Raw genomic sequence first — 12,111 nt, 5'->3', positions numbered from 1 at the left:
ATTTAGGTTTGTTGAGTTTGGTCTGAGATTTCAGGCCTCATCACAAGTTTCTAGCTGTAATAAATTACTCTAAAACGTTCCTCTTTAGGTTCAAAGATAACTTCTTTTTTTTTTCTGTTCGTCTGGAGACAGCTGAGGCACATCTATGCAAAACCACATTTTATTTCACAATTTTACATGCTACATATGCATCAATGCCACTTAAATACAGACTTTGTATCTCATAAAATTGTACAATTTGGCTTCATCTTTAAGTAGTGCCTCTGTGGTAATGGTAATGCATGTCAGGTGTGAACTAGGGTTTTTATAAATGTAGAATTTGGTAAAGACAAGATTATTTCCATATTAAGCCCTAAAATATACAAAGAGCATACTTTGTTTATTACAGTTAGTTATTTGACCACTAAATGTCCTTTTTCCATCCCGTTGTCTTTTATCTGTAAGGTGTTCGGCGTCCGCCTGAGCTGGATCAGCGTGCCAGCGCCAACGTCCACTACACCCTGCTGATTGCCTGCGTGTTCGTGGCATTCTTTCTGGGAGCCATCCTATCGGGTTTCCTGGTGTCTTGTTACTGCAGCCGCAGCGCAGCTCACCGAGCCCGCAGGCTAGGGAAGGACCCCGAAGCATCACTGCCGCACGCTCTGTCGCTACGATCGCTCGCCAAGCTGAACGGGCTTCTGGATGGGCAGCCGAAGGTTGGCTGTGGACAGTTTTGTTATTACAGACCTTAAAAACTTGTTTTTCTTCTTAAATTCTCATCATTTGAAAGTATAATGGTAGTAGAAAAGATTTAGCTAGTATATTTTGTATTTCACTAAAATGGTGTTACAATAAAACAGTATGTGTTCCCAGAAATATATGTTCCTATGTTTAGGATTTGTTTCACTGTAGATCACATTTTGAGGAAGAAAGAGATGATGATACTCATCGTTACTTGATTGATCTCATTCAAAATGAACGTAGCAGTTTTCCACAAGCTGAACTTACAAGATGTTGATGCAGAAATGCACATTAATCTAAATTAAGTTGAAGATGTTTTGAGACTGAAGTTAAATGAAAACATAAAATTGACAGACTTAAATGCACTCATCCCTGCTGCTGAATTACATTTCAATCAGATTTTTTCAGGTTCCACGATACAGAGGCGGCAATATAGCTGCCTGAATTTTGAGGAGCAGCATTAATATTCATCTCCTCCTTTTCCCTCCTCCTCATCACCCTGAGGGAACACATAATAAGATTCACCTTGGTGTTTTATTCAGTCATTACAACTGACGGTTTCATTATCATTCCATAATTTTTCCAAATGTCCTTCAATGAGAAACAGAATCTCTAAGCTGCTGCTAACCTCTGACCTTTTAGCTGAAATATACATTTAAACAAGTCGCTCATTAGCAGTGTGGAACCATTAAAATTCACCCCTATTTTGTTTCTACCCAGGATGACAAACTGGACGTGTCTACGCCAAAAATGTACAGCTCCTTCATCCCTAACGGGCGGGCCGAGCCGCACCTGCACACCCCTGGACATCAGGGCCTGCAGCTGGGAGACCCCGACCTCAACCTCTCACAGGTAGGAGATCATACAGTCATCATACTGACAAAAGTTGGTGTTTAAATTAAATGTATTTTATATTTTAAAATGAATTTGGCTGTTCTACAGTTTTGACTGGACATCTTACCAAAATCCTTTCTGCAATATTCACATTTTTAATACCAACATTTTTGGCTGCCTTTGTTGAGTACTTTTGTAATTAAATATAACTTGTGCGTGCACTGATGAGTTTCACTGCCCTTGTAAGCAAAGCCACCTTTAATTAAAAAGCTTTTATAAACAACAACAGTTGATACACTCATTTACACGCATTGAACGTCCATTACAAACAATTTGAGTAGTGATGTTAAAGGTAAACAATACCTTGTGTTAGAAAAAAAATTGAGCAAAGTATCTGGACATTTTTATTTATTTATTGGATTAAATATGTAGAGAGAGTATTCTTGCTACCTTGCAAGCTGTGCAATGTAAGCATATTGTGGCATAAGGTTTGTTTAAAGTATGCAAGTTATAGTAGATATTTCTACATAGTCTGGATGTGTTTTCACTTCTAAAATGATCCCAGACTTTGAGTCAGGACTACAACATACTCTTATAATGGTAGCAGACTGCATCATCAATATTTCACTGATTAGTCATTGATTATTTTGCCACATTTCTGGATTATTTCAGTGTAATTCTGCACTCCTAATTCATGTTGATGCATCTGCATTAACATTAATATCCCTCACAATAAATTCAAATATGTGAAATTGAAAATTCCTTGAAATCAATTCAACAAAAATTGAGATGGTCAAAGATTTTAAAGCAGTCTTTGATCAGCTCTAATTTTAACAATCACAAATATTGCCAAAATACTAAAGATCAAAGTATAGAACGTACAGATGAGAAGGATATAGAAAATAAGTATATATTGCAATATTTATCAATACTTATTCATCATCATTTTCTATTGTAGTGCAGCCATATTGAATACACCTCTTCATTGAATATGCAGGTAAATTGTTGACTAAGGCTGTGTTCACACCAGCCCTATTTAGTTCACTTTAATCAAAGTCCAGTCCGTTTATCTAGAGTCCAGTTCATTTTGGAGGTGTAAATGTTTTATCAAACTGTGACGTGGCCCAAAAAAACTAACACTGGTCTGTCTAAGAACCTCATTCTAGGTTCAGTTGAAGTGAACTCTGAAACAGTACAAATGCATAATGTGGACGCCAAGCGGACCAGAGAAAGCAGAAAGCGAACTAAATCGCTGGGTGTTACTGGCAAATACAAACAAAATAAACACAAGAGTCCAACACAGAATGGGTCATGAGCTTTTCCCAAAGACAAAAGAGAAATTTTTGGTTACATTTTGTGTAGAAGGAAGTTGGCTTTCAAAAGTTTTCATTTGGTTTTTTTCAATAACTGCAAGTGCAGCGCCACCACAAGTGAGGAGGTGAGCATGTTTTTCCAAATTTTTGTATCATTTGACAGTGCAGTGTGAAAACAAACTGCACCAGCTGGAAATGTGGAAAAGGTTTTTGGTCTCTAATCAAACCAAGTCTGTCAAGTCAAAGGCTATGGTGACTGGGTAATTAATCTAGGACTTTGAACCAAAGCAATAAAAGTTTTTAGTCTTGTGAATTCATTTCGAATTACATTATTATTTTTTTATTGAAAATATTTTTTCCTTAGGTAAAAAGAATCACTGAATGCATCATTCTGACCTCCATTTAGTCTCTTTCTCAGGGTGACGGAGAACTCTCTGGCTTGCCGACGCCTGACTCCACCCCAGAACTCCCTTTCAGGAACATGAAGGCTTTGCGACATCATCAGTATGAGAAGAACCAAAACTGCAACAACGCCAAGGATAACAACCCCAAGTCAGGGCCCAGCTGCTCCAAATCCAACCAGGGCTTCATGGCTGTGGTTGGGAATTCTTTGAGCCAGCAAGTGTTTCCCTTTTCTCACCACAACGGCGGCGGTTTGAGCAATGGGGCAGCGCATGGGGCAGGTGCTTCGTCAACTTCACTGCACCTCCTTGAGGAGAGGAAAATTCCCAATGATGAGCGAGCTGCTGCAGCAGCTGCAGGAGGAGGAGTGGGCGGAGCTCCACATCACCACCACTCCCAGCAGTCCCTACCCCAGACGGTGGTGGACGTGTCTGCACTGGATGAGCTGCTCAAACACATCCATGAGGTCAGCGCATCAGGAACTGGTGGAATCAAGGTCCTCACGTCTACCTCGTCGTCCTCACTATTCCCCGGAACGTCCTCTTCAGGAGGAGGACATCATAGTGGTCACCATCACCACCACCACCATCAGAATCAACACAACCAGACTCGAACACATCACTACAACCACAGCCATCACCACAGCAACCATCACAACAACAACGGCAGCAGCCACCATCACCAGCAGCAGATCCCAGAGACAGAACCAACTTCCTATTACAGCACCTCCACTCTGCCGAGGGATGGCGTCCCCAAACGCATGGATTCAGCCCCTCAAAACTCCACCTCATCCTCTGCCACGTCTTCGTCTTCATCCTCCTCTTCAAACAACCCCACCTCCTCCACCTCTATCCCTTCTTCGTCCTCTTCCTCTTCCTCCACTCCACTCCAACAGCAGGTGATCCCGGAGCGGCCTGAAGGGAGCGATGTCCCCGTGGCGCGTCACCAATCCCAGCGCCACTCCCTCATCAAGATGGGTGCAGCAGGTGGCGCTGTGCCCCGCCATCACAGCTTCAACCAACGGGGGACACACGCACACTTTCTGGCCAGAATGAATACAAACAACAACAGCAGTAGCAGCAACAACAACCGACCCCCAGGTTCAGACGCGGCGGCCAATACAAACACCAGTAACAACAATGAGAGCCAGCGGGTGTCTGTCGCCAGTGCCTGTCTTACACGGCAACACAGTTACAGCGAAGGGCCGCATGTGCAGCGGGCGGCAATAGTCCGAAGAACGGTGTCCCTAAAGCCACAGATCCCACCAAAACCGCTTTTTCTGCCAAATACTGCAACGTCTGCAGTAACGGAGGCAGGGAAGTACAACTACTAAGACTGCAGGTGGACAAGATGCCACCCAAACATGGCTGCATTACTCCCCACAAAGAAAATCACAGAAATGTCGGCTGGGGCCGTGCAAAAGGACAAAATGAGCACCGACGGGCCAAAAAGACAAGAGAGACCTCAGTCCTCGTGATTTCTTATCACAACCTTTCAGTTGTACTTATCGTCATGCTGTTGACGGCGGGCCATCTGTTGTCTCTCTGAGGCACAACTGAGACAAACCTGCTTCTTTGCAGGGCAGGATTCCTTGTGGAGACTCGCTCTTCACAGCAAATGTGGATCAAAACCAGTTCAGACAGGAAATGTCTGAGAAACATTCCAGAAGCAGGGCGAAAGGTGTTAATGATTCAAAAGGAGTCCCCAAGGCTCGAGGTGGCCTGGAAAAATTCCTGATTAATGCAGTTTTCTTACGAGAGCTTTGATCTAATGTCCTCAGTCGCTGCACCTTGGAACGGGGCCTGGATTTCAATTGCAAATATTTAAAAAGCAGGGAATTGGACAAATGCAGACCTGAGATGAACTGAGTCTGGGACCGTTGCACCACTTTGAGTCCAAGGACGGCAAAGCTTTTTGCAGAATCAAGTCAAAGAAAAGTCAGAAAAAATACTCTGCTTAGCAGATCTGCTTTTTCTGACTCTTAATTAATGAAATTTCAAGAAATGTTCACTGTCTGAAAAAAGTAGAGTCCATTTGTTCAAAGCCAAGACTTGAAAATAGTTTTATTGACAAAAACAGAGGAAGAGGGAAGTTACAGTCTATGCGAGATCACATTAAAGTGTTATAATTCAGCAGTCAGGAGATCCAGATCAGAGTACTTACCCCCATATTAACACAGATACCAGATAAATGCTGCTTTCATTGATATCAGAAAAAATAAATATGGAGGTCTAGTCGATGATTGAGAAAAGATTTCTGATAAACCATTTCGGCAAATTGCTAATTAATGCTTTCATTAAACTTGGCACTCATCATTTTTATCCTTCATGGGTTCAAATTACTTAATTGGCTCAAGTGAATAATTAATCTCTCAAATTATTACATTTCTGTCTTCTGCATCTTTACTCTTGAACAGTTTTACATCTGTAGCATTTGCAGGAAATGTTTTCACTCAAAGGTTCTGTGAAGTCGAGCAATTTAAAGTGCTGGCTGCTATTTTCAGACTTCAATTTGGGAAATGAGGAATATTAGTTTATCAGAAATGTTTTCTCATCACCAGCTGATCACAGGAGGATCTTGGCAATGAGAGTTCACCCAAATAACGACTCACTTACCTCCACTGCATTGGTTTCCGAAGTGTTGAAGTCTGCTTGCCAGAATTTGCAATTTAGTTCTGAAATATGTTTGAGAATGGGAATATAATCAATTGTACACATGTTTGTTAATCTTGAGGCAAGTATACTCAAATCTAATATATTGAAAATATAAAGACCTGACTGTGATGCTGGAGGTTGTTCTTTAGGTTGTTTCAGATTCTTTATTTTGGGGGAAATAAAAGTCTGCACCATATGATGTTGCCTTCCTGGAGCTCAAAACGACCTGCATGACAACTTGTATACATTTAACTCAAAACTATTTGTTCACATGTAACATCAGTGTTTTCTCAAATAAATTGATATCGGATACCTTTTTAGTGTCGTTCTTCTACTGGCACTTATCAAGCGTCTCTCCTGACAGCAGCTTCTTTAACGCCACAATGTGGACTCCTCAAGCTCTGGTCATCTTCCTTTCAGCCCACGATTAGCCTTCTTTGTCGCTGTAGACGGTAATGTTTACTCCTTGGTTTATGTCCACCAGTATGAATTATCAACAGTCAAAAAATTGTCATGACGAGGAAAATAATGCATATATGTAAGTCGCTTCTAACTAGAAGTCGCAGGGCAAAAATGTGACTTGTAGTCTGGGAAATACGGTAATTTAACCTGCAGGACTGAAACTTGAAGCAGAGAACAAGAAGGCTGACCAGGATAAAGGAAAGATGCATTATCTTCAATCTCTAATATAAAGTGTCTCAAATCTAGATAAATCAAGAGAAAAAAATAATCTGTTAGGTTCAGCAGTGTAACAGGGCAGTATAAAAGTTATCTAGTTGAGATTGTCAGACTTTTCAGAGCTACTTTGCATCCCAGTTCCTCACTCAGGCAGACTCTTCAGTCTGCAGCTCATTTTAGTCTGTAGGAGTATTTCTCCACAGATGGTCCAAAAATATCCAACTGTGAAGGGAATCTGCTGTTTCCCATTTTAAAAGGCACTTTTTGTCTTGTGTTCATTTTTTTTGTTTATGCTTTTGGCCTAGAATGATTACATGAAGGTGGAAAAAAAAAAAAAAAAACGGTTCCCTATGCTTTAATTGTATGAGCATACAGGTGAATTGAAATTCTACATTCCTAGCCATGTAATGTCTCCATGTTTTGAGTTTATGTTCAGAAAATTTTGGAAAAAGTCTGGCAGCAACATAACCCCAACACCCCGGCACAGACAACTGCCGGGGTGGACGGAATCACTGACTTTATCATTCTTAAACTTCTTTATGACTAACTTCATGTGGTGTGCTTGGACTTATCCATTTAAACAATCTCAAGTCTTGGAGATGTTGCTTCAATTTTTTTTAATAGTGCTCTGTCCTTATGATACTCTCAAATGGTAAACCACAGTGGCGGGCGGAGAGGGGATCGAACCGACAACCTGCCGATTGAGGGACAAATTCCTGCCACCATCGTCTTGTGAGTTCGTCTTGTCACCACTCTGAGACAAAACACACACACCCACACACACAAAATAACGCTACAACCACCATTCACTAGGCTTATGATAATCTTCCCCCTTTTTACATACATCAACTTTAGTTTTATCAGACAACAGGAGATGTCTCCAGAAAATTTAACACTTTGCTAATGAAGACATTTTTTATTTGGTGTTTGAAGTGGATAATGTAACTCAGCATCTTTTAGAGGACTGTTGAATTTGCTCATTTATCTCAGGGACGTAAAACCCGACTCCTTCCTGCACAGTATGATGGCCAAACATTGCATTTAGTAATTAAAATGAATGTTTGTAATTATAACTGACCTAAAACAGAAAACAGCTTGTCCAATTTATTGACAGAGGAATGAAAGGTTGTCTTTTTAAGCTGTATGTTACGTTGAAATCCATAAAACATTGAATGAGCTTGTGATTTCTCAGACATTAAAACAGAAATTAAGCTTGTGCTTTGAGATATGAGAATTAATAAACACCAGTTAAGCATCAGTGACTTGACAGGGTTTTTTTATTCCACCTTTAACACTGAACCAAGCAAGCATTCTGACACCGGTTTTCGTTTTATCTGACTCACTCAGCTGGCTGGACAAGCTCCCCCAAGCAGCTTAAGTAATAACACAGCAGCAATGATGCAGTGCTGTTAATGAGGTATCCCTGTCTGCTACGGTTAGGCTGAACAGGCTCTGCACCAAATGATGCAACATAGTCCCCCAGCACAACACTGCCTAGTGTGAGGGAGCTGATTCCTGACTGTGAAGGAGCCAACTTTAAACTATTTCACTTCCTAAAAGTTGTAATTAGCAAGCCGTTTCTAAACTAGAATGAGTCACTGTTCGGATTCTGCAAAAGAAAGCAAAGCAGTGGCTTCTACTTAAAGAGGGATTTATGTCTCAGTGTTTGAGGGGTTTACATCAGCCTCCTTTATATCTGACCTGAACCCCTGCTCTGACGTAGTTATGAGATATCAGTCTTGTTCTGGTGCCTGGAAGGAGGGAGTCTGCAAGAAACAAAGTTTAAACTAACAAGTCCTGCTCGCATGACAACAGACTCTGATCTCCTACTGTTAGTGGTTGATTGATGTATTTTTACTGCCTACAAGACAGGAAACAACATAACGGAGAGAGGATCATCATCAGAGGCCTAGTTTGATCAGAAATAGGTATATACAGGTCGGCCTTTTCTGTGCACATCAAAGAATTGTTATAGAACATTTTATTACAACCAATTCAGTCAGCGTATTAACTTCTACTAGAAATGCATTTGTCATTGATATAGAGTAGTTTTGGAATATGTATTTGTCCCAATAACTCAGTCACCAATCACACTTCTAGTCACAACAGTATTATTTTTTATAGCAACTCAACAAGTTATTAGCCTGATCTTTTTTACAGATATTTCTGACTCAGCATAAACAGCTATAGTCTTTAATAAACTCCCATTCTTCTCCTGCTAAGCCAATGCTGACATGGCTTACTCACTGTTTTGATTTTATGTTGACAAGTTAAACCTTTGCTTTAATCATCATAATATTTAATAGCTTGTGTTTCGTTTGCTCACTGTTACTGAAAGCTTTCTGAGCAGAATGTGAAAAATAGCTCACATATTCACGGTAAGGTGAAGCAGCCAATACGGTCTCTTTCAATCTAAATGTCACTGCAGAGGACAAAAACACGAGATTGTTAAAGAAAACCCAGATTTATTTGGTCAACAAACTAATGGGCACAGCTTTGGTATCTGTGCACATGAAAATATGGTTTAATCAAGTACACCAAGATCAATTGCCAGAATTTCTTAATTTAGGATTTCGAGTATAGAGTTACAACAGTCCTAGGAAAAGCAATAAATAGGGCTGTATAGCTGGTTACCAAGCCTCAGTTTTCCACCTTTCTCAGACATTTAGGGTTAGGAATCAAAACGTATTTGTGTAGATGCAAAGTGACTTTGAATTAATGGGTACCAATTAGGAAAAATATCAGAGTGCTTCTTTAAATTGTCTCAAAAGGAGCCTCTCTGCAGTACGGCTGCTTTAGTGTCACGACAAGCAACAAATGCCAGCAAGCTAAAGGAAATGAGCATAAACAGAAATGAGCATAAACAGAAATGTCAAATGAGATATTTCACTCAAAATCTCAGGATCATTTAATCTAAAAGTGGTGAAAAGTACAACAGTAGTTTGGATACATACCAACAAAAAAATAATGGTAGAAAAATAGCATGTTTCATCTGAAATAAAGAAACACAATCAGACTTCCAAAAATTTAGACATGACACTCTCACATTCAACAGAACAATGATTTTGTTTTATATGGTGATGCACTTTTATCCCTGAATATAAATTTGTTTATTTGGAGGTTCTTAGTTCCCGTCCTCTAAACGTGCAACGATTCGCTGAGGGAGGAGGAGGAAAGTCAAAGCTTTTCCACAACTGAAGATGCACTCACAGCATCACCAAGTGGACCACAAGGGAACAACACTTTAACTTTATTATTTTTGAGAGTCGCTTCTAAATGTGAATGCTGTATTTTGTGATGCCAGCTCATTTCTGCAACATGTCAGTAGATCAGCCATAAAGATAATTAATCCACTGCTATAAGTAATAAACCATTTACAATTTTTATACAAAGAGCAGAACAGAACTCGGTGTTACAATCGCTTAGCTCACCTCAGTCTTTATGTTGTAGTTAAAACCTACTTTAAATCATATTTATAAGCAGTCATGATGGAGCTAGCTGTTCAGCTGGAGTTATTCTCTGCTTGTCGCTTACTCTTGGTAGTTGTGGAAAATTATGTTTTACAGGTCACAACAAGATATACAGTTGTGGTTTTGTGCATTTTGCTTTGTCTTATTTAAAGCTACATGATATGAAAACATATGATGTGATAATATTGTTGAATGTCATGAATAACTTTAGACCCCAGTAAATAAGAACTCCATCAAGCTACAGAAAAATGTGTAAAATTCCTTATTCCCATCGAAACAGTTTATTGAAATGCTGCTGGGTTAGCTTTATAATTACTTAGCTGTACTTTCTTTGACTTTACTCCCTTTAACCTTTGACTTTTAAACCTGTTTTATGCTGCTTCAGATAAAATAGTGTCACCAAATATATTGAAGGCATAGAGACCCTGAATGCATAGTAGTTACGTTGCATTAGGCTACATCTTTTTAAATAATTCGGGAACATTTATTGTAATCCTAGCAGTTCTTCATGGAGCATGAAATTCTACTCTACACACTGTATCTTTGATATACTGACATTATGATACCAGGAACGTTGCAATTTATTGTACCCAGTCCAATTATCCAGAAAACCTTGCAATGTTCTCAACACTCTGCGGTTTTACTGCAGCTCGATAAAATGCAAGACAAATCCACTGAAGAACAAACGCAAACTGAAAACAGATTGTCGCATCAGCCGTACCTGGTATTAGCGGGGTTAACAACCACCTGAGGCTCCCACACCTTCTTCAAATCAAACATAATCAGTGTCAAACATCTGTGCTGGTTTGTGTCACTATAATTTTAAGGATATTAATAAATCTTTCCAGAGGTCATCAAAGGTCAACTAGCACTTTCCCATCCCCAGATTTGGTGTCAATTAATTGTGCTACTAACTTTTTACCTGCAAAAACAGCACATTTTTTTATAATGGCACAAACATTTTTGCTCCACAAACCACCACAGATGTCATTCAATTGATTGAGTGTGGATTTTTTATTAATAATTTGGAGTTATGTTCCCCAAAAACATCATAAACAGTTTCACAGTTCAATCATGATTTATGAGAAATGAAAACGTATTGAAAAACTGATTGTGGCATTTTTGTTTCATGGAGAGCAAACATGTTTCAGAGATTTTAATCTCACCTATATTTGATAAAAAATATTCAGAATCTTATAATCTCCGTTTTGATTCTGGACGATTTTATGAAAACCATCGCTCAGCCACACCAAAGTGCGATGCTGCCATCTGCTGGTGGAAGACATTATTTGTATTTGAATGGTAAAGATTCAGAGTGGTCAAGCAGTAGTATTAATATATGTATGTGTAATATATTACACATCATATTATAATTGCTCTTACATCTAAAAGGATTTTTCCTAAATAGAGTTGAACCGAAAATAACCATGTTTCTTGTACATTTGGCTTTTATGTCAAATATAATTAGTTACAGTGGCTAACTGTCCTCACTACTGTTTAACTGCCTCTTTTAATGAATAATATACCTATAATGAATAATTTCAAAACTTCTTCCACTTTTGGTGTGGCACAGGTAAAACTTTGTTGAAAAGAACAAACTTGAAAGCTTAAAAATAGGTCAAGCTAAGCTGTCCTATGAATTTCTTGACGTTTCCTCATCTGTTTTCTTTAGCTGAAGCCACAGCTTACAAAAATCAATAGGATCTCATTGTTCAAAGCCATCAGTGAGGAGCTGAGAACAAAAGTATTAGATATATACACTGCCTGGCCAAAAAAGATCAAATATTTCATTGGACCGTCTTCAGCTGTGATTGCGACACCCATTCACTGTCGTTTCAATAAGCTTCTGTAATGTCACAAGATTTATTTTCATCCAGTGCTGCATTCGTTTGTTCAAGATCTTGTATTGATGATGTAAAAGTCCGAACGCCTTCTCCAGAACATCACAAAGACTCTTAACGGGCTTAAAGTCCAGACTCTGGTCGGCTTCCAGTTTAGTCTTTCAAAGAAAATAAAATCGAATCTGCTTGTCTCCTGGTA

The 12,111-nt window shown here is 39.4% G+C and overlaps 1 protein-coding gene across 2 annotated transcripts in view; it reads left to right on the top strand.

Annotated features, from left to right (window-relative positions):
* LOC122844170 (semaphorin-6D-like) overlaps positions 1-6,235 on the top strand; it is a 164,547-nt gene extending 158,312 nt beyond the window's left edge. The window contains exons 21-23 of one of the 2 annotated variants that reach the window (XM_044139376.1): positions 445-695; positions 1,441-1,572; positions 3,274-6,235. In XM_044139376.1, the coding sequence (XP_043995311.1) occupies positions 445-695; positions 1,441-1,572; positions 3,274-4,602 (1,712 nt within the window). In that variant the 3' untranslated portion in view covers positions 4,603-6,235. The remainder of the gene's footprint in view (positions 1-444; positions 696-1,440; positions 1,573-3,273) is intronic. The other variant, XM_044139377.1, reaches the window with a different exon arrangement.
* Positions 6,236-12,111: the final 5,876 nt, after the last annotated feature.

This window comes from Gambusia affinis, linkage group LG14 (genome assembly GCF_019740435.1).
Source record: "Gambusia affinis linkage group LG14, SWU_Gaff_1.0, whole genome shotgun sequence".
NCBI classification, from domain to species: Eukaryota; Metazoa; Chordata; class Actinopteri; order Cyprinodontiformes; family Poeciliidae; genus Gambusia; species Gambusia affinis.
The sequence above is the reverse complement of the archived record's forward strand: the minus strand, read 5'-3'. Positions and strand labels throughout refer to the sequence as shown.